Consider the following 22,785-nt stretch of genomic DNA (forward strand, 5'->3'; position numbering starts at 1 on the left):
GGTAACTACACACCACCACGGTGCTTCCCCTTCAGTAAGCATCCCTTATTAATGTTTGCATTTCTACTGTATTTAAGTAAGTTAAAGGCAGGGGGGAATCTCATTAACTTGAAACATTAATAATAATAACAGCTAAACACTTTATTGAATGTTTACTATGTGCCAGGTGGTAAATGCTTTAAAGTTAGTACTCACAGAAAACTTACTCTAGGCCCCATTTAACATTTTTATTTTTTATATTACCATACAGTACAACTATTTATATGGTACACAGTCCTATGAATTTTAACCTATGTATAGATTTGTACACCCACCACTACAATCAGGATACAGAACAGGTGCATCACCCCAGGAACCTTCCTTGTGCTATCGCTTTATATAATAGTTCTCCCTCTAGAACCCCTGGCAACCACTAATTAGTTTTCTATACTATAGTTTTATCTTTTCGAGTATGTCATACGCTATAGACTGAATGCCGGTGTCCCCCCCAACCCCCGAAATTTATATGTTGAAAGCTAATTCCCAATGTGATGGTACTTAGTGGTGAGACTTCTGGGAAGTGAGGGCTTGCTCTCATGAATGGGGTTAGAGCCTTTATAAAAGAGACCCCCTTGCCCCTTCTGCCATGCGAGGACACAGTGAGAAGATGGCCATCTATGAACCAGGAAACGGGCCATCACCAGACACCAAATCTGCCAAAGCCTTGATTTTGGACTTCTCAGCCTTTAGAACCATGAGAAATGAATGCTTGGTTTAAGCCAACCATTTTGTAACAGCAGCCAGAATGGACTAAGACATTGTATACTGTACATGGAATCATACAGTATGTTATGTTTTGAGAGTGGCTTCTTTCACTCAGCATAATGTCTCTGAGGTTCATCCAAATTGACGCATGTATTTTATAATTTGCTGAGCAGTAGTCTGTTGTATGAATGTACCACAGTTTGTTAATCCATTGAGTTGTTTTTAGTTTTTCATAATTATAAAATAGAGCTGCTATAAACATTTGTGTAGATTTTTGTGTGAACGTAAGTTTTCCTTTCTCTAGGGTAAATACCTAGAAATGAGATTTCTGGGTTGTAATTTCTCTACAACCTCACTAACACTTGCTTTTGTCGTTTAAAAAAAATTACAGCTGTCCTAGGTTATTTATTATATGAAGTGGTATCTGATTGGTTTTGATTTGCATTTCCCTAAAGACTAGTAATATTCAGCATCTTTTCATGTGCTTATTGGCCATTTGTACATCTTCTATGGAGAAATGTCTATTCAAATCCTTTGCTCATCAGGGCTTCCCTGGTGGCACAGGGGTCAAGAATCCGCCTGCCAATGCCGGGGACAAGGGTTTGAGCCTTGGTCTGGGAAGATCCCACATGCCTGGAGCAACTAAGCCCGTGAGCCACAACTACTGAGCCTGCGCTCTACAGCCTGTGAGCCACAACTACTGAGCCCGCGTGCCACAACTACTGAAGCCTGCGTGCCTAGAGCCCATGCTCCACAACACGAGAAGCCACCACAATAAGAAGCCTGTGCACCGCAACGAAGAGTAGCCCCCGCTAGCCACAACTATGCCGTGGAGCAACTAAGCCCATGCACCACAACTATTGAGCCTGCACTCTACAGCCTGAGAGCCACAACTACTGAGCCCGCATGCCACAACTACTGAAGCCCGCGTGCCTAAAGCCCATGCTCCACAACAAGAGAAGCCACCGCAATGAGAAGGCTGTGCACCGGCAACAAAGAGTAGCCCCCGTTAGCCACAACTAGAGAAAGCCCATGCGCAGCAACAAAGACCCAATGCAGCCAAAAATAAATAAATAAATAAATAAATAAATAAATAAATAAATAAATAAATAAAAATCTACAGATCGTTTGCTCATTTTTTAGTTGGGTTGCTTGTCTTTTCATTGTCACATTGTAAGAGTTCTTTATATATTCTGGGCATTAGATTTTTATTCAGATATATGTTTTGCAAATATTTTCTCTATTCTGTGAGTTGCTTTTTCACTTTCTTAATAGTGTCCCTGATACACAGACGTTTTAAATTTTGATGAAGTCCAATTTACCTATTTTTTCTTTGTTTGTTTGTGCTTTTGGTATCATAACTAAAAAAACCACTGCTTAATCCAAGGTCATGTATATTTGTACCCGTACTTCTTTCTAAACTTTTATAGTTTTAGCTATTACATGTAGGCCTGTGATCCATTTTTAATTAATTTTCATATGTAATATGAGGTAGGGGTCCAAATTCATTCTTTTTCCATGTGGATATCCAGTTGTCCCAGCACTATTTGTTGAAAAGACTATTCTTTCCCCATTGAATGATATGGCACCCTTGTCAAATATCAATTAGCCTTGGGACTTCCCTGGCGGCCCAGTGGTTAAGACTTTGCCTTCCAATGCAGGGGATGTGGGTTCGATCCCTGTTCGGGGAGCTAAGATCCCACATGCCTCAGGGCCAAAAAACCAAAACATAAAACAGAAGCAATATTGTAACAAACTTAATAAAGACTTTAAAAAAATGGTCCACATAAAAAAGAAACTTAAAAAAAAATCAATTGGCCTTAGATAAATGTATGGGTTTATCTCTGGACTCTAAATTCTATTCCATTGGCTTATATGTCCATCTTTATGTCAGTACTATAGCTATTTTTTCAGTAGTATAATTTGAAGTTATGATGTGATGTAAGGACAGGGGTTCATGTTTTTCATAAAGAGCTCCAGTTCTCCAGAACCATTTGTTGAAAGACTATCCTCTCTCCCACTGAATTACCTTGGCATCTCTGTTGAAAATCAACTGTCCATCTAAGTGCAGGTCTATTTCTGGACTCTCTATCCAGTTCCATTGATCTATAACAAAGGTTGGAAAACTTCTATAAAAGGTCATACAGTAAATGTTTTCAGCTTTGTGGGTCACACGGTCTCTTCTCAATGACTAAACATGAAAGCAGGCCTGGACAATATATACAGGAATGGGTGTGGCTGTGTGTCAATAAAACTTTTTTTTTTTTTTTACAGAAATATGTGGGTGGTAGGATTTGGCCCACATGCCAAATCTGACTCATGATCTATGTGACTATTTGTATGCCAATACTACTGTCTTGATTACTGTAGCTTTACAGAAAGTCTTGAGATCATGCAGGGCAAGTCCTCCTAGGATGATCTCTTTAAAAATTATTTTGATTATTCTAAGTTCTTTGCCTTTCCATATAAATTCTAGGATCAGCTTGTCAATTTAAAAAATCTGGTATGATTTTGATTAGGATTGTATTGAATCTATAGATCAATTTGGGGAAAACTGACATTATAACAATATTGAGCCTTCTGATCTATGAACAATGTCTATGTCTCCATTCATTTAGATCGTCTTTAATTTTCCCTTGCCATGTAGTATTCAGTGTATAGGTCTTCAATATCCTTTGTTAAACTTATTTCTGTTATTTATGCTACTGTAAATAGCATTTAAATTTTTGTTTTAATTTTTAAAATAAAACTTTAATTAAAAATTATTTTTAAAATTAATTTTTAAATTGAAAATTTAATTGTTCACTTTTAGTATATAGAAATGCAACTAATTTTTGTATATGACCTTATAGACTGCAACCCTGCTAAATCTACTTATTAGTTCTAATAGCTTTCTCATAGATTCCTTATGTCTACATACATGATCATCTTGTCCATAAATAAAGAAAATTTTACTTCTCCCTTTCCAACCTACATGCCTTTTATTTACTTTTCTTTCCTTATTTTATTGGAAAGGACCTCCAATACAATGCTGATCAGAAGAGGTGGCAGTGGGTCTCACTGTTTGTTCCTGATCGTACATGTAAAGCACTGAACCTTTCACCACTGAACATAAATTTAGCTTTAGCGTTTTTGGTAGATGCTCGTAATCAAATTGAGGAAGTTCCCTTCTCGTCCTAGTTTGCTTATGACTTTTCTCATTAATGGGTGTTGTGTTTTCTCAAATACTTATGCTGTATTTTCATTCTGAAATAATTCCAAACCTACAGAAAAGTTGCAAGAATAATACAAAGAACTGCCCTTTCCCTCTCACCTAGAGACCCACATTCAAGTTGGCAACTGCCTTTGTAGAAAAGGATCCAATCCAGCATCACAGACATACTTAGCTGTCGGGTCTCCTCAGTCTCCTTCAATCTGGAATAGCTGCAGGCCTTCCTTGACCTTTGTGACCTTAACATTTCTGAAGAATAAAGGCTATTTTGTAGAATGTCCCTCGTTTCAGATTTACCTAGTGTTTCATGCTTATATTCATATTACACATTTTTGGCAGACAATCACCAAAGTGATGTTATGCTCTTGACAGGTCAGGTGAGACACAACGTCTAGTGGTCCCATCACTGGTGATACTAACTTTGATCACCTGCATATGGTAGTGTACGCCAGTTTTCTTCACTGTAGAATTACTTGTTTTCCCTTTATGGTAGTATTTTGTGGGGAGATCTCTGAAGCTATATAAATATCCTATTCCTCACGCAACTTTCACTCACTAGTAAAACTTTTACTCACCATCCATGAGGATGTGGAATATTTACATACCTTGATATTTGTTCTCTGAATCAATTATTACTATGATGGTGGCCAAATGGTGAATTTTCTAATTCCATCATTTCTTCTACATTTATTAGTTGGCATTCTCCTGTAAGGAAATGCTTTTCTTCTCCTCATTTATTTGTTCACTTTTTTTTTTAACATCTTTATTGGAGTATAATTGCTTTACCATGGTGTGTTAGTTTCTGCTCTATAACAAAGTGAATCAGCTATACATATATCCCCATATCTCCTCCCTCTTGCATCTCCTTCCCACCCTCCCTATCCCACCCCTCTAGGTGGTCACAAAGCACCAAGTTGATCTCCCTGTGCTATGTGGCTGCTTCCCACTAGCTATCTATTTTACATTTGGTAGTATTCAGTTATTTTTTTATATCAGCGTGAATTTGCAGATTCTTATTTTATTTAATGGAGTATATTTATTATTCTTATTATTTGTTTTGAAGCTCAAATTATGTTAGATTTAGCCAGTGGGAGTCCCTCCAAGTGGGTTCCTGTGTCCTTTTGACAAGTCCCTCACATTCCTTACTTTCTTGTACAAGATGTTTCAGGATCATCTTGTGCTTTCTCAGAAAAAAAAACCCAACAAACTTATCTTGCGATTTCTCTAGAATCAGCAATTTTCTCCAAGGAGCCCTAGTTCTTTTTAATGGAGAACAGTATTTATAAACCAAGATATGAGTGCTAAATGTGACCTTTACTACCAGTGTGGCACTGTTCCCAGGCCTTTTCAGTGGACAGACCTAGGAAATATACATGTATATACACACATACATACACACACACACTTTTATAGTTAAATTTACTTCTCTATATATATGTATCAGAAACCATGCACTACACTAATAACTTCAATCCCTGTCCAACACTATAGACTTCATTCCAGTTTTCCCTGGCTTTCTTCTCTAATAATGAGAAACCTGGCTCCCATTATCCTCAATATAGTTACTTATACGCTCAATCTTTTGCAAGCAAGCAATCCCTTGATCACGTTGGGCTAACTGCCTTGCTCAGCTACCTGCCCCACAGAGGCCCTGAACCCTGCCAGTCTATTCTCCTCGCTTGGGCCTGATTAATGATCTTTTGACTGAAGAAGGAAGGAAGGAAGGGAGGAAGGGAGGGAGGGAGGGAGGGAGGGAAAGACCTTTCTTTCTTTTTTTTGATATAATAAACAAGAGCATTACTGAACCTTCATGGCCGACGAATGAGTTTCAGATAGAAGAATGGATAGGAAGGAAAGAAACTATTTTGGACTGGTGTCCAGGCTAGGGCACCCTAATGTATCAAAGAAGTAACCACTACCTTGGCTTATTCCCAGATCCCCCAGGGAGCCAGAGATGTCTCTGCTCATAACATGCAGGGGCTCAAGGACACATGTAACTGTGTTGGAGGTCAAACTGGGATGCAGATATTGGTGCTTTTCCTCCCCTTTTCTCGCAGTCTTTGGACAGAGTGCTGCCTCATGCCCTTGAATCCCAAGCCTCACGCTTCCTCCAACTTCTCCTTGGCAGAAAAGTATACAGTCATATAGCTTCACAGGTTGTTTTTTAAAATTTATATGTTTTAAAGGTATCTTAGCAGAATGCACTTACACCTTTATCTTTTTCTATAGATACATAGCCACAGAACCATTACCTTGAACCTTTGACTCCGACAAAAACTGATACAGGTTTGTATGGTAAGTCTGTTAGACGTTTTACTGGCACCAGTTAGAGGAGGTGGGTTTCCATGATCCTTGTAGCAGCCAAGGTTTCCAGGCACTGAAGAAAAAAGAAAAACAAAAGAACTTTACAACATCTGGCTGTGAACACCAAGAGGGAAAAGCGTGTTGTGTCAGGTACTCTCATCTCAGCCAACATTTCCACTCCTAAGGTGCAAATGAATAACAAGCAATAAGCTTTAAAAATGGAAACCTTGGGCTTCCCTGGTGGCGCAGTAGTTGAGAGTCCGCCTGCCGATGCAGAGGACACGGGTTCGTGCCCCGGTCTGGGAAGATCCCATATGCCGCAGTGCGGCTGGGCCCATGAGCCATGGCCGCTGAGCCTGCGTGTCTGGAGCCTGTGCTCCGCAACGGGGGAGGCCACAGCAGTTAGAGGCCCGCGTACCGCAAAAAAAAAAAAAAAAAAAAAGGAAGCCTTAGTGTCCTCTGCTAGCTGCTATGTTTTTGTTTTATTTTGACGAGTGAGGCCCATATAACTAAGCCTAAGAAACTTTTCACCTGTTCAATATTGATAGAATTTAGTATTGATGAGAACTAGGAATAACTTCCTAAAAACAGAGAAGCTACAATATGTAAATTACGTTTCAGAGTCACTGGACAGCAAAAAAGCCCTTGGAAGCCCACCATCCTATGCCTTATGCCTCCCCTTGTTTCTTAAAAAGCCCCGCAAGTTGGTTTAACCAGGTCCTTTGGTGAATGTATTAGTTTCCTATTGCTACTGGAATAAATGACCACAAATCTAGTGGCTTAAAGTAGCATAAATTCATTATCTTAACAGTTCTGGAGGTCAGATGTACTAAATGGGTCTTTTGGGGCTAAAATCAAGGCGTCAGCAGAGCTGTGTTCCTTCACAGGCTCGAGGGGACAACCTGTTCCTTGCCTTTTCCGTCTCCTAGAAGCTGCCCCTATTCCTTGGCTTGTGGCTGCCCCATCCCAGCCTCTGCTTGCCCCCCTCTGCTTCTATCATCACATCACCTTCTCTGACTCTAGTCCTCCTGCCTCTATGTTACAAGGACCTGTGTGGTTACACTGGCCCACCTGGGTAATTCAGGACAATCCTCCCCATCTCAAAATTCTTAACTTGATCACATGTGCCATGTAAGGTAACATATTTAAAGATTCTGGGGGTTACAAAATAGACATTTTGGGGAAGGAGATTATTCTGTTTACCACAGTGAACATATTAGTGTTTCACACAATCAGATGGTCTGGTCTAGTAGAAAAAGCTGCAACTGAGAATAAGGAAACCTAAATATATATACCAACTGTGGTAGACAGCTTTCAAAGACGGCCCTCCATGATCCCTACCTCCTGGTGTTCATGCCCTTGTGTGATCCCCTCCCCTTGAGTGTGGGCTGGAAGAGTGACTTGCTTTCGTCCAACAGAACGTGGCAAAGTTGATGGGACGCCACTTCTGTGATTGGGTTACAAGAGACTGTGACTTTAGTCTTGCTAGTAGACTCTCTCTATCGCCCTCTCAGCTTATATACTTTGTTAAAGCAACATATCATGCCCAAGATGTCATATGGCAAGGAACTGAGAATGGCCTTCAGCCAACAGCCAGCAAGGAACTGAGACTTTCAGTTTCTGCAAAGGCTGAATCCCACCAACAACTATGTATGCTTGAAGTAGATCCTTCCCCAGAGGAACCTTCAGAGGAGATCCCGGCCCTGGCAGACACATGAGAGACCTTGAAGCAGAGGACCCAGCTAAGCCATGCCCAGATTTCCTGGCCCACAGAAAGTGTGAGATAATAAATGTGTGCTGGGGCTTTCCTGGTGGTGCAGTGGTTAAGAATCTGCCTGCCAATGCAGGGGACATGGGTTCGAGCCCTGGTCCGGGAAGATCCCACATGCCGTGGGGCAACTACGCCCATGCGCCACAGCTACTGAGTCTGTGCTCTAGAGCCCGCAAGCCACAACTACTGAGCCTGCGAGCCGCAACCACTGAAGCCTGTGCGCCTAGAGCCAGTGCTCCGCAACAAGAGAAGCCACCACAATGAGAAGCCCGTGCGCCGCGACGAAGAGTAGCCCCCGCTCGCCGCAACTAGAGAAAGCCCACGTGCAGCAACGAAGACCCAACGCAGCCAAATAAATAAATAAAAATAATTTTTAAAAAAGTCATTAAAAAATGTGTGTTGTTTTGATTCATTAAATTTTAGAGTAATTTGTCATATAGCAATAGACAACTAACACACCTATATAACACATACTAAATATATGCTCATTGAATGAAGGAATGAATTTATTGTGAGCCATGGACAAATCAACCTCTCTGCCCCTTAGTTTTCCATCTGTGTTATTAATTTATGAATCACTTCACTATCAGATGAAGCCCTTTCCCTACGTTCTCTGTTTGGCTCCTCACAGTTTACATAACTACAGCTATAAAAAGACATGAATGAGGCCTGGTCCTAGAAGCACTTCTAGGTCAGTCAAGAGTTATACATTATCCAATTCCAAAGTGAGACATATAGATTCTTAGGAAGCACTTTTCCTTTATGTTTAAAACTGGAGAACAGCATGGTCCAGTTTAGTAAGCTTTATATCCAAACTAGTTTTTGGCATATAAAAATATACATGTATATAGGTATATGTGTGCATCATATATATATGTACACATACACACTTTTTAATTTCTGTCACCATCTACATTTAACCAGCTCATTTTAAATTGGCAGGAAGTTAACCCAAAGAGTCATCCTTCCCCCCTAAGCCAAGTGGTTACCCTTCTCCTTTGCATCACACATGGTTCAAATATAACAAATGTGGCTCACCACACAAATGTTACAATGCATCTTTCGGAAACAAACCAAATCTCTATAGAAGCAAATGCAAACAGAAAAGCTCTAGGCAGTAGGAGTTCACAGTGTTCAGTGGGGGCCTAGCTTGGGAATGGCTGGATTTTAGAGTTTAAACAAATGCAGTGAGTTAAGTAAGCATCTCTAGTCGGAGGCATATCTTATAAGCCCAGTTTGTTAAAGGGGCTTTACATATGGAAACCTGAGCCATGCGTTTAATGGTTTTTAATAAGAGCTACTTGATCATGATCGTCTTGGTCATTTACTCTGATTTCTCTCTCATTTATTCCATTATGTTCACAAATAAGCATGATACTATGTATTCATTTATAGACAGCCCAAGGCACATAATCATAAATGTTAAGATTAGACATAAACAGGGTCGTAGTTTGCATTGATGCAGCTGGAACCTATAAGCTTTATTCACAATAATTCGGTGAGCAAATCCAGGCAGCTCATGTTCCAGTGGGGCAGTGAGGTCCCAAAACGCACCGGGAAGTAGATCACTGGAAATCAGACCACACCATGCTGCTGCTGCTCCACCCCTCTGAATACCCATGGCCTTAGGTATCATCCTTGACACCCAAGTCAATCGCTTGCCAGACACTGTCAATTCTACCTCCTAAAATACTGCAGACACCTGTCCACGTCTCTATCCAGCCTGCCATTTCCCCCGTTTAGGCCACTGTTCTCCCACTCAGACTATTCCATCAGTCTCCTATTCCATTTCCCTGCTCCTAGGCTCACCCTATTCTAATCTAGTTAGTACACTGCAAGTAGAGTAATCTTTACAGTACATTCCAGGCAGAGGAAGGCCAAGGGCAAAGGCCTAAGGCAAGAACAACCTTGGCCTTTGCAGGAACACAAAGTAGTGAGTATGACCAGTGAAAGAGAGGGAAAAGCAGCAGGAGATGCAGAGGTATGCAGGAGCCCTGCCTAAAACCCTCAAAGCTCCCATGCTGCCCTTCAGGATAAAGTCCAAACTCTCTCACATGGTACACAAGGTCCTGCCTGATCTGTGCTGTTCCCCTACCCCACCCCCATCAGCATGACCCCTCTCTCTATCCCTCGGCTCACATTCTATATGAAAGCCAAGATAAATCATAGTGCATCTGCAAGTTTCCCACCTGCACATTGCTCTATGGCCTCTGGACTTTCTTACAAAAGTCTGTTTCTTCTGCTTAGAATGCTCTTCCCTGCTTAAGATTGCAGCCTGAGCATCATTTCCCTTGGGAAGCCCCATGGGCCTCCCATCATCCTCCCATCCCACAAAACAGGTTATACGCCCCTGCTGTGTAGTCCTACAGCAGCCTATGCTAAGCTTGATTCTAAACACTTGTTTATGTGTCTCTCTCCCCAGTTAACCATGAACAACTTAAGGGTAGGACTGTACCTTCTGCCCACTTGTATTCCCAGGGCCTAGCATGGTCCTAGCCATACAGCAGGTGCTCTAAAACTGTGTGCTGAGTGAACAAATGTGTCCCACACTGCCAGCTGAACTCATGGAGAGAGAGAGGTACCTCTTAGGCAGCAGGGAGTCGAGAGAGCAGAGCAGAGTGAAAGGCAGAGCTGATCTGCATCACGACGTCCACTTACAGCCAGTACCCATTGGTTTTGACTCCTCTCTGTCCTCTTTGACTATCTGGAAACACCATTCCAGATAACCAAGTTCTCCATTAAAGGTTAACTTTAAAACTTAAAATTCTATCTTTATCATTTTGGATGAAACTTTTCTAAAATGCATTAGCTATTTTTTTTAAAAAACTTAGTTTAACTTACACACTTTTAAGTTTTTCTTGGTGGCTTGAGGTCACCAGATGTACGTCACCAAATGGTCCCAGACTGGTGTGCTTTTCTGTGTTCCTGTGTCTGACTTTAATAGTTAACCTGTCTCCGTGGTTACTGTTGGGGCAGCTGAACCCTCAGAACATTAGAACTGGAAGGAGTCTTAGCATCTACTTGCTACTGTTCGTGCCGGTGGTCCTTGCTTATCCTCTTCTTAATTTTCTGCTTCTTAGGCTTAGAAGAAAACTATCGAGCTTATTAGAACTGTGTGGAAAATAATAGTTTCTGAAAGAGGGAAGGCCTTTACCACTTCCCACTTTCGGCCGTCCATACTGTAGCTCAGGGGTTGTTTTTTGCTTGCTCACTTCCCAGTTCTTGGCAACGTTCTGAAGAGCACTGGTGCTACCATCACCTGTCCAGAAGCAGCCAGCATTTTGCAGCATTCACAAATGTGGGCTTTCGAGTCAGAAGGACCCCAGGCTTAACTCTGGCCCCTCCACCATGGCCTTTCTAAGTTGAGGTTCGTCCACAGTGGAATGAGGAACAATATGGGCCTCAAAGGGTTCTTGTGAGAATTAAAATTAGATAATGTAAATAAAGTAAACACCACAAGGCCTGGCAATATAGTATGTGCTGAATAAACAGTGTTTGTTATCATTATATACAACAAGGCTTTCATCATTTACCACACCAACAAGAATAACCTGCTCGGTTAACAGAAGAGTAAAATGGGACTTCCCTGGTGGCACAGTGGTTAAGAACCTGCCTGCCAATGCAGGGGACACGAGTTCAAGCCCTGGTCTGGGAAGATCCCACATGCCGTGGAGCAACTAAGCCCCGGTGCCACAACTACTGAGCCTGCACCCTGGAGCCCGCAAGCCACAACTACTGAGCCTGCATACCACAACTACGGAAGCCGGTGCGCCTAGAGCCCATGCTCTGCAACAAGAGAAGCCACGACAATGAAAAGCCCACGCACCGCAACGAAGAATAGCCCCCGCTCGCCGCAACTAGAGAAAGCCCGTGTGCAACAAGGAAGACCCAATGCAGCCAAAAATAAATAAATTAATTTAAAAAAAAAAGAAGAGTAAAATAGCATTGACTTAAAAGATAAAGTCAAAGGCAGCCACCTTGGAAAACCGGGTTTGATTCTAGATATTAAAATATTAACCTCTTACATCTGGCTAGATACAGTGCACTGCCATGCGAGCCTTTCACATGAAACTCAGGTCCCTTTCAAGAAGGTGGGACAGGTGATGTGCTTCCTAGGTGACTGAGAAGCTGCAGTTCAGCAAGGTTAAGGGCCTTGCATGGGGACACACAAGATGGAACTAACTGGAGAGCAGAGGTCAGCTCTAGAGTGGCAGATTCTCACTCCACAGTATTTTTCTTGGTGTCCCTGCCCCCCCCCCTTTCCTCATGGGGACAGTCTGGGAGCTAAACGACAGTGACTTCCTGAGAATAAGGACTGAATCTGCAAACACGCAGTCCCTCAGTGCCCTGTGTCCCACAAGGCTGGCCTCTGAGGGCTGTCACTGCCTCTGACTCGCACTGGAAAGTGTGGCTCGAAGTCTCGCCAGAGAAGACACGTCATTGTCGTCTTCAAAAGCATGACTAGTCAACTGAGTGGATTTCCAGACTGTGTCCCACCCTTAGCTCTTCCCAGAAGCAGGGAGGAAAAGTCAATTTGAAAAAGGATATTTGTCCTCAGATTCCTTTTTACTTTCAAGACCACTTTAAAGTCCTGTTGCTTGGTCATGCATTTTTTTCTTACCAAAGAGGCTCCAACACATTCAATTTTTAAAAATCATCTTAAAATATAAATGGACCCCTTGTTTATCATACTTGATGCTTTAAAATGTGACAGTTAATTACCAACAACCTCTTCAGATGTTCAGAGTTCCTGACAGAGATAAAAGTTTTAGAGGTGGCTGAGGGAAGATGGTTCTCTCTTCGGATTAATCCAAGAACTATTGTTCTTTTACTACCACAAGGAACTGTTGGGAAGCAACCAGGCAGGCTTCCTAAATAGCCATTACATTTGGATATGACTGTGGCCTCATTGTGAAGGTGCTAAACACACCTCCATGGGGGCCTCCACAGCCAACAGCCCTTTTCTGAGAACCACTGTCTCAGAGGACCTGCTACCTGCTACCGTAACTGCTGCTGGGTGGGGACAGGCCAAAGAACCCCACCCATCCTCTGGCCACAGCTGACTCCCACTGGGGCCACCAGATCCTCTCTCCCAGGAAGGTGGAACTGGATTCCAGTAAGTGAATTACAGGCACTGGACTTGTAGGGTTCAGTCAAGTAGGGATTAAGGCAACCAGCCACGTTTGGAGCACGTGAGTGGATGAGTGAGCTGATTCTGTTGGTCCACAAAGAGGAAGAAGAATGGACACCATACTGAGAGAGAGGCATAGACGGGAGGCCATGTGGCCCCAAAGAGAAATGGCAAGAGTGGGTACTTCCTTCCCAGGTGCTTGGGACACAGGTATTGACTTCTGCAATATACTCCCAGTGTCCTTCCAATAAATAAATCTCTTTTGCTCAAGTTAGCTTGAGTGAGTTCTATTCCTCGCAATCTAACAATTCCTGACAAACACAGAAAACATGGCTTTTATTGTACAAGCTCAATCTGAATAAAAATCTTCAGATGGTAATTTGCTTAAGAAGTCCTGACCCATTACTGTGTTTTCTATTCCAGTGCTCTGACCAAATCTGAGATATTTGTTTAAGAAACCAGAAGCAGGGCTTCCCTGGTGGCGCAGTAGTTGAGAGTCCGCCTGCCGATGCAGGGGACACGGGTTTGTGCCCCGGTCCAGGAAGATCCCACATGCCACAGAGCGGCTGGGCCCGTGAGCCACGGCCGCTGAACCTGCGCGTCTGGAGCCTGTGCTCCGCAACGGGAGAGGCCACAACAGTGAGAGGCCCGCGTACCGCCAAAAAAAAAAAAAAAAAAAAAAAAAAAAAAAAGAGAGAGAAACCAGAAGCAAAGTTCTACATTTTAGAAAACTCTTCCCTGGCTGTACAGAACTCCTCTTACTTTTTCTTACAAATAAAAATTTGGTTCTTCAGAAACCATGCAGTGACTGCTTATTTTTTTATACTACAAGAATAAAGATTTTTATTAAGCATTGTAAGTTGCATTCAATAGCCTTCAGATACACCACACCACAACCCATATACAATCAGTCAAACCCAACAGCAGTTCATTCTTGCACAATCCATGACTTAAGGCAAAACTCCCTTCAACTTACAGTAAGACCCTACTCAGGTCTTGCAGGCAGGGATTGGGGAATTGCATCTTATTTCTGATCACTAATGTGTGATGAAGAGCATCAGGAGAATTATATAAAAATGAATAAGAAGTGATCTGATTTCAAAGTACATTGTTTGGAAACATTGACAAAAACATCAAAATGATATAAGTATACCTGCTTCTATTAAATTCTTGATGGGCAAGTTCTCAAGAACAAGCAATTTGTTTCCTGCTACAGAAGGCGGGGGCGGTGACTGCTTATTTTAAATGTCATTTAACCTCGTGTGGCAGAGACTATCTTCTGTCTCAGGGACTCCACATTGGTGCCTCAGTAGCTGAATTCTCCCTTCCGTGGGAATAAGGACTAAGTACACATGAGATGATACCACTGGTGTCCTATCAGAGGACCAGCCAATTCAAATACCTCCTTCAGAGCATCAATAGGCTAAGCGTGGATTATTCCACACTCTCAGCCCATGACTATGAGCACACTGTACCCCATCCTGTCCATCTATAACTTCCGTTCCAAACCTGACAGCCACCAGTTTGGTCCAAGTCCTATCATAATATGGCCCCTTTCTACCTCTATAACTTTTTTTTAAAGTTTTTTTTCTTTTTTTGGCCATGCTGTGCGGCATGCGGGATCTTAGTTCCCCCACCAGGGATTGAACCCGTGCACCCTGCAGTGGAAGCATGGAGTCTTAACCACTGGACCACCAGGGAATCCCTCTACCTCTATAACTTTATTTCTAAACATCAATTCTCGTTTTCAGTCACTCTGATTCTTCAAAGCAGCCCTACTTATGTCTCTGAGTCTCGTTATCGACTCACCCAAATAAATAAGTAAACACCGCTTTTTCTTCCGCTTTGAAATTTTACCTTTAGGGGAAAGTGGTAAGAGTTCCTAAGGATCCTGACCCCCATATAACCCTGATGTATCACAGAGATAGTTCTCCTCTGGTACGAGTTCCTTCTTTGAAACTTAATTTCTCGTGATATAATGCGGTAGACAGTCTCCAAAGGAGGGTCTAATCATTTCTCCCCTCCCCACTTATGTCATACATGTGTGTGACTCCCCACTTTAAACTTGGAATCAATTTCTTCTCCTCTTGAATCTGGACTGACCTTGTGACTTGCTTTGATTAACAGAATATGGTGGACTTCTGAGTTCACTTCTTAAGGGGACTGGAAGCTTCTCTTGGAAGCCAGCCACCCTATAAGAGGTCTAAGTATGCTGTTGGAAAGAGAGGTTGCCCAGGTAGAGGCCTGAAGCTGTCTTGGATATCCCAGCCCCAGGAGAGCCCCCAGGTGGATGCAGCCACCCGACTGAGCCCAGGTAAGAGCAGTAGAAGCATGGCCGAGCTGAAACTCAGCCAACCCACAGAGTCAGGAGAAATGACAAGTTGTTGTTGTTTTAAGCCATTGGGGTTTGGGGTGGTTTCTGATGCAGTAACAGACAACTGAAACACCTTACTTGACAAAAGTTCAGTCCAAGTTCAAGAGGAATGATACAGCTGTGTCTCTGGGAAGAAGAGCTCAGTCTGACTTGAACTTTTTTTCTGGGACACCACAAATATCCCAGGCAAAGAACCACAGAGGCATCTTTTACTCTTCCTGCTGTTTCATCCCTTATATATTCCACTTGTCAAGTTCTGACTTCTTCCTAAATGCGTCTTGGATTAACCCTTCCTGCATGATCTCACTGCTGCCACCACCGCCCAGGCCCTCATCTCCTGCGTTTAGAAATCTACATCCATTCTCTCCTCCCCAAACGTCCCTCCCCCGATCTACCCTCTAAGGGACACTGGGCTCATCTTCCTGAACGAGGGCTTTCAGCGTGTCAGCTGCCAACTAATCAGTCCTGGCTTTCAAGGTTCTGACCCGGTTCCTCTCTGTCTGCTCCTTTCCTCAGGCATCTTGGCTCCCACCAGCGTGCATGGCAATCCCGTGTCCTTCCTCCAAGTCTCTGTCCAGCTGTTCCCTGACCTGCTGTGCCCTGACCCGTCCAGCCCCACCAGCCTTACTCGATAACAATGCCTCCAGCTCCCCAACCCTCACGGAGCCCTCTCATCTTCAAAAACTCACAGCCCTCTACCTCATAATTCAATCTTATTTATATAATTGGTGGGCTGGTCTCCAATTTTCTCCTGTGTTTATAACTCAGATTCCTAATTACATCATAAGATTGAGGGTAGGGACTATTTCTTATGTTTATGTATACTCCTTACAGGCAAGTGCTGGTGTAAAGATTTTACAGTAAAATTGCCCTTATTGATCTAAATGATTTTCCCTTTTTAAGTTATTAGTATGCTTTACACAACTTTGCTTTAGAACATTTTGGAAATGTGATATACATAACTGTCGCTGAGGAAAATGTCCATTTGGTTCAGAAAGTCTGTATTTTTTTAGTGAAAAATTAAATAATATCCACTGCCAAAAACAATGAGTAATCGAGTATATGCCAGATCTGAAACCATAAAACTGCACTGTCAGAACGAATGTGGGGCCTCCTGTGCTCCCCGAGTGCAGTGTCACATCAGGCCCCAGGGGAACGGCCTCCGAGCAGCTGAGGCACAGCTCCGGGGCCCTGGGGCCAGTCATATAAAGCAGGAACAGAAAGAAATAAAATGCAGGTCAGGAATAACCTGTTTAGGAATTAGATGACAGGAGCATGCCAATGGTGGTTTATGTCTTGGAGAAAGCACAGGCCACCACAATCCACGCTGTTACTTGCATGCCTTCCCTCTGCTAGGTCCTGGACTCAGAGTCATGTGTATTTTACTCATCTAATCTTCAAAATAACCCTGAAAGGTAGAGATGTGGAAACCAAGGCTCAGAGGAGAGTCATTTGGCCGTGAGCTATTAAGCGAGTAATGATTACAACCTAAGCCGGTATGACTCTGGAGGCCACATTCTTTCCACTAGATTGTGTTGTCTCTCTTCTTGGGAGAGATATGACATCACATCAGCAAGAATATTTAGTGAGCACCTGTTACAGCCTCCACAGTGCTAGATGTTGTGGAAGATTTTTAAAATATATGGCTCGAGGAGGGAAAGCCCCAATAAATTCCATCAGTACCCCTCTGTAAATAAACATACAGTCCAAGTAAAATGAGGGGGCCGGCTGAGCAAACACAGCTTTCAGAGAAACCCTCGAGTACCCCTCCACCTTAAGTCTCTCCTTCAGAGATTCCAGAGCTACCCCTGTGCCGATATTTGAACAGCTTAGTCCAGTTGGGAAAACAAAACTGCTCACATCAAGCAAGAATAAACAATCAAAAACAGGATTCTGACCATGCTAATTTGGGTAGTCTAAAAGGGTTCAATTAGACAAAAACATTAAATAATTGTAGTGGAAAGAGAGAAAAGGTAAAAAATGAGTCGGCATAATTCATATTATTAACGTTCATCTTTTCTTTGGCTACCAGCTAAAGTTTAAGGTTTCACTTTAGCTGTAAAGTGTTAGTGACGTGCTGAGATGTGTCTTTTTCAAGGTGAGGTTCAGCCAGTGCAATGGAAACATGGTGCTGGGAGAGACCCTGAGGCCTGGACAAGGCTGCTGATGCAGGGTTTCAAACAAAAGGTCCACTTCTGGGGAGCCCCTTCCCAGCTGAGAACAGCTGGGCCGGGAACACCCGCGGAGATGGGCCCAACAGTCTCCAGAGCTGGCTCTGCCTGCAACAAATGCTTCCTGGATACCATCGCAGCCTGCTTACTCCCGGGGCTTGGGATTTCCCAAACTCAAAGAAGAAAAGAAAATGACTTGGAGCTAACAGCTTGAACTGCAGACCCTCTGTCGCCACTGAGTTAATCCTTTGGTTTCTACAATGTCAAAAAGGCAATCCTAATAATTCAGCATACTATCAGAATTTCAAACTCTAATTCCCAAACAATCCACAAAGAAAAATTCTCAAGAATGACCTCAACAGTAGCCTGGATCCATCTCAAGGTTCCCGCTTTTAAGGAAATAAAGGAAATGGGGCTGTTCTCAAGTACTGGACAGAAATGGCACTGGTCTTGCCAATAGGAGTCCTAGATTCAAATCCTATTTGGCTCAGAGGGTAATCCTCATCAAATCACTTAACCACTCCAGCTTCATTTTCTCATCTGACCAAGGGGAGCAGGCGGGAGAGGACATACCACCTGCTTCATAGAATTGTTGAAAAGGTTAATAAGATAATGTGAATATAAGTGCTGTACACGTACTAGGTACTCAATAATAACTGAAATAAAAGCTAAAATGTTTAAAAATCAGTGCTGACATTAAAATGCAGAAAGTGCTGACAAAAACGAAACATTTTCTATAATTGAGAGACTGCTTTGACCACTACTACCAAAGTGCCCTTGGCTTTTTACTCAAAGTCTGAACTTTAAAAACTCAGTCTGAACTTTAAAACTCGAAGTCTGAACTTGAAAAACTCTTATTAGGGATCACAATCGGCAGGTTTCAAATCCTGTTTTGGGGGTTGCACTTTTGTAAGGAACAACAAATCTGTTTTAACAAAGTCAGGGTATCATTTAAATAAAAGGAAATTGAGTCAGTGAGACTGACCGAAGTTCCCATATGGCAGAGGTGCCATTGCTGGCATCCTCTTAGGCTGGTCTGGGAGAATATGATACAATCACTAGACAACTTCTCACGGATTAGGAGGGAGAAACCTCATCCCATATCCCTAATACAGAGGCTTAAGAAGTTATGGAGAAATGTTTCCTTCTGACCCTCCACACTCCCCTCAGCCTCATCACTATCTTCTTGGGTCAAGTCTGTACCCAGAACATTATCTGGCCCCATCTAATTCTTCTCGGACCTCATCTCCTGTCCTTCCTTCTTAAAACTGATATCTCAGCAACACTGATTTTGCTTGGGAATTCACGTGTGTGTGTGTGTGTGTGTGTATACGCATGTAAACTGTTCCCTTTGCCCAACCCTAACACCTAGAACCTGGCTGCTTGAAGTGTGGTCCTGCAGTGCCAGCATCCCAGGGGTGTGTTAGAAATGCAGAGTCCCAGATCTGTCCCAGAACTACTGAATCAGAATCTGCACTTTAATAAGATCCTTGGTGATGGTATGTACCTTACAGTGGGAGAAGCCCTGAACTAAGACCCCACTCCTTCCAGAAGCCCTCTGACAAAGAGCAGGCCTGCCACCCACCGTGCCAGGGCAGATGCCCCCCTTTAGTGCTCCCATTCTTTTGCTCATCTCACTTATTACAGAGTATCTCACATTTGCTGATCTGTTTATATGTCGGCCTTCAGTCCTAAACTAGGGGCTCCCCACAGGCTGAAGATCATGCCACCCTGTGTCCTCTACTTTGTACAAGGTCTGGTATATGGTTAGAGCTTAAATAATGTCATTTGTCACAGCTAATCACTTCTAAAGTCCTTGTGATTTTAAACTCTAATAACTAATTTTAAATAACTAACTCTAATAACTAATAGTTTTAATAACTTTAAATAACTAATAGTTTTAATAAGTTTAATAACTAAAACTTTAATAACTAACCTTAATAAATAACTCAAATACCTGTGAGTTATATTTAAAAAGTACTACAATTTAGCTTAGTCATGTTACACATTTGAATCCAGATACTTTGAATGTATTTACACATTCACTTTTAAATTTTTTAAATGTTATAAAATTTTTTAGTATTACAAAAATTATTTTTATAATTGAAACTTTCAACTATACACAAAAGTAGGAAAGAATATGAGGCCCTTACCCAGCATCAACAAATAGCCACTTTTAAAAAACCATTCTTGGGCTTCCCTAGTGGCACAGTGGTTGAGAGTCCGCCTGCCGATGCAGGGGACATGGGTTCGTGTCCCGGTCCGGGAAGATCCCACATGCCGCAGAGAGGCTGGGCCCGTGAGCCATGGCCGCTGAGCCTGTGTGTCCGGAGCCTGTGCTCCGCAACGGGAGAGGCCACAACAATGAGAGGCCCGCATACCGCAAAATAAAAAAAAAAAAAAAGAACTCTCTGTATATGTAAACGACCATGCCATTATTGTACCTAATAAAATTAAGAGTGATTTCTTAATATAATCTAATACTCAGCCTGTATTCAAATTTCCCTATTTCAAAGATGAATTTTTATAGTTGAGTTTGTAGAAATCAGGTGAATATTGAACAGCAAACCAAAAATAGCTCTCGGAGCCAACATGATAAATATCTCATGCCTGTGGCCTCAGGCCCTAATCAGGTATGTGAAAAAAATTATATCTGCCTTTAAGTGCCATTTGCAGGTTCTGCTCCCCCTCAACTAGATTACTTACTTTAAAAAACTGTACAAAACTTTTATAAGAATCTATAGGTAAAAGAACAAAACAAAAGCCATGCTAAGCATTACACAGCATGTCCCTCAAAAGCAATAAAATAAAGAGGAATTGGACTGGTGAGGATGATTATTTAACAACAGACAGATGCGCGAGGGGTGGACATTAAGCCAAATGATTTCTCCCTCAGTAGCCAAACCAATAGGACTTAGAGATTTAGAAGGCGGGACACAGAGGAGTGGTAAACTTGATGCTGTTGGAATTTCCTTTTAAAAATCTGTATTTCTTCTCTCTGCAATAAGAACGAGGTTTCTGAGAAACATACTGGCAGAAGCAGTTTAAACAGCAAATCCAATTACCTCAGAGTTGTTCTCCTTTTAACAGTAAGTTCTGATCCATGTTCCGTAGGTCAAGAGCACAGTTCAAATCTCTCTTTGCCCCCTTCTGAATCAGGCTTGTCTCTGCCTCCCTGCTCCTTTTAGCTCTGTACGTAACAGAAATTCCGGTCTCCACACAATGGCCCACCATTCAACCACACTCAGCTTTGTCCCTAAACATTCACTCCCCCTGGCTCCTGCTGGGTCTGTTATATTCAGATATGAACTTTCCAGGAATCTGATCATGTCACAGGCCTTTTCCTGTATGACAAGTTCAATGCTAATCATGAATAGCAGGCTTCACACAGAGGGTTAGCATTATTCATGAAAATGATGACTCCACATCCAGAAATAGGGCAAAACTGACCTAAAATAGGCAGGCTGGATCTCAGTTGAGTCCACCAGGCAATTACCAAGGTCTCTTGCTGCAAACAGCACAGAAGTTTTTCTCAACTTTGTTAATCTGACACAGTAGAAGCACAATGTCCTTCCAGACTCAAGGTCTGAGGCTCAGCTTCATGGGAAGCACTGGTGCCCACAGGGTGAACAGAAGGGTTTTCCGAAGAACCAAAGCCAGACACTGCTCATTCCTCCCACACCCCCAAACCAGGGGCTCCCCAGTTCTCATTCCCAACTTCTGTATATCTCCCTACCCTGATCATTTCAAGACTGGCTTTAGAAGCTTTGAGAGAGTTACCAAAGGGCCTTAAGAAAAATAATATTTAATTTTTCTCTTTGGGGACAGTGAGGCACATCTGACAAATATTACAGATTAGAGGGAAATTTAGGTGGTTCATACTGTTTTGCTATAATTCTCTCCTCTGGAACTTAGTCTCAGTGACCACATGAGTCCACTCCCATTGGCCCAAATTATATTTTATAAATGCGAGTTGAGGATTATCTTTCCAAATAAAAGCGACCGGATTGAAATCCCCCCTTCGCCATTCCTGAGAGAATGACATAGGCTGGTACTAAAAGACTATCTTTGTGTAGAACAAATGGACCAAGGAAAATCTGCTTTCCTCTCCCCCTGCCCCTTCTTTTTTTACATAACTAGAGCCAAATGAGATGTTTTTCACTTTAAAAATTTGATTAAGCAGCCTGGGCAAAAGCCTAGTGTTCTGGTCTTTACTGTTTTCTCAATTTGGGGGACTGAATCAAGGTATATCAGGTTGGAAGGATAGCAAAGTGAGGGTCTGACTGCCAGACAGTCGTGACATGTGGAAGTTTAGTTCATGAAAAGTGAGCACTGGTCCCCTTGAGGCAGAATTCAGACCGCTGTGGTCGGCAGGAGGGAGAGGGTCGCGGGTCCCACATGGACCTCCATACCCTCTCCACACACACCCTCCTGCCCTGAGGACTGGGAGACGAGGCAGGGCAAGGGGTAGGTTTAAATCATAAGGAAAAAGAAAAAAAAAACAGGTAGAATTATTATGAATGAGCTGTCCTTTTCTTCAGCTCTAGGAACTGAAAAACCTTGTTCCTTTGGCATATTTAAGAAGATATTATAAACACTGCATTAGTAAACGCCTTACAGTACCATGTTTGATTTTGGTTCCTGTACTCTAAATCTTCCCACAACAGTTTCCACCTTGTTTTAAAGTATCTTTCTAAGATCCCCTGCCACATCACATATTCCCTGAGGGTCAGGGTATCTTTCTGCCTTTGTACCTTACAGATAATAAACACTGAATACGGGAATGAATGAATGAACCAGTTAGAAAACAGGTCTTGTGCTAAAGACAGAAGAAAGTGGGTTTTCCAATAGTAGAGAGTGACAAGTTGTGAGTTATCATAAAATAACAATAGAACATATTTATGCTAATGTGAGGAAAGGGACTATCACATTGGCTTTGGAGGGTATCTAATTAGATATTTACTGAACACCATTTTTCAGGAGACATATCACATCAAATCTAAATAGTAAGCAGTATCATAACTTAGTTTTACTGTCTATAAAGGGCTATTCATTCATTCTAAAAAAAAAAAAATTTTT

At 42.4% G+C, this 22,785-nt stretch overlaps 1 protein-coding gene across 2 annotated transcripts in view; it reads right to left on the minus strand.

The window, feature by feature from the left end:
* The window catches only part of KREMEN1 (kringle containing transmembrane protein 1), a 71,197-nt gene that overhangs the window by 24,235 nt on the left and 24,177 nt on the right, over window positions 1–22,785 (minus strand). For both annotated transcript variants that reach the window (XM_079942304.1, XM_079942303.1), the window contains exon 4: window positions 6,208–6,332. In XM_079942304.1, the coding sequence (XP_079798430.1) occupies window positions 6,208–6,332 (125 nt within the window). The remainder of the gene's footprint in view (window positions 1–6,207; window positions 6,333–22,785) is intronic.

Source organism: Stenella coeruleoalba (assembly GCF_951394435.1).
Source record: "Stenella coeruleoalba genome assembly, chromosome: 14".
NCBI lineage: Eukaryota > Metazoa > Chordata > Mammalia > Artiodactyla > Delphinidae > Stenella > Stenella coeruleoalba.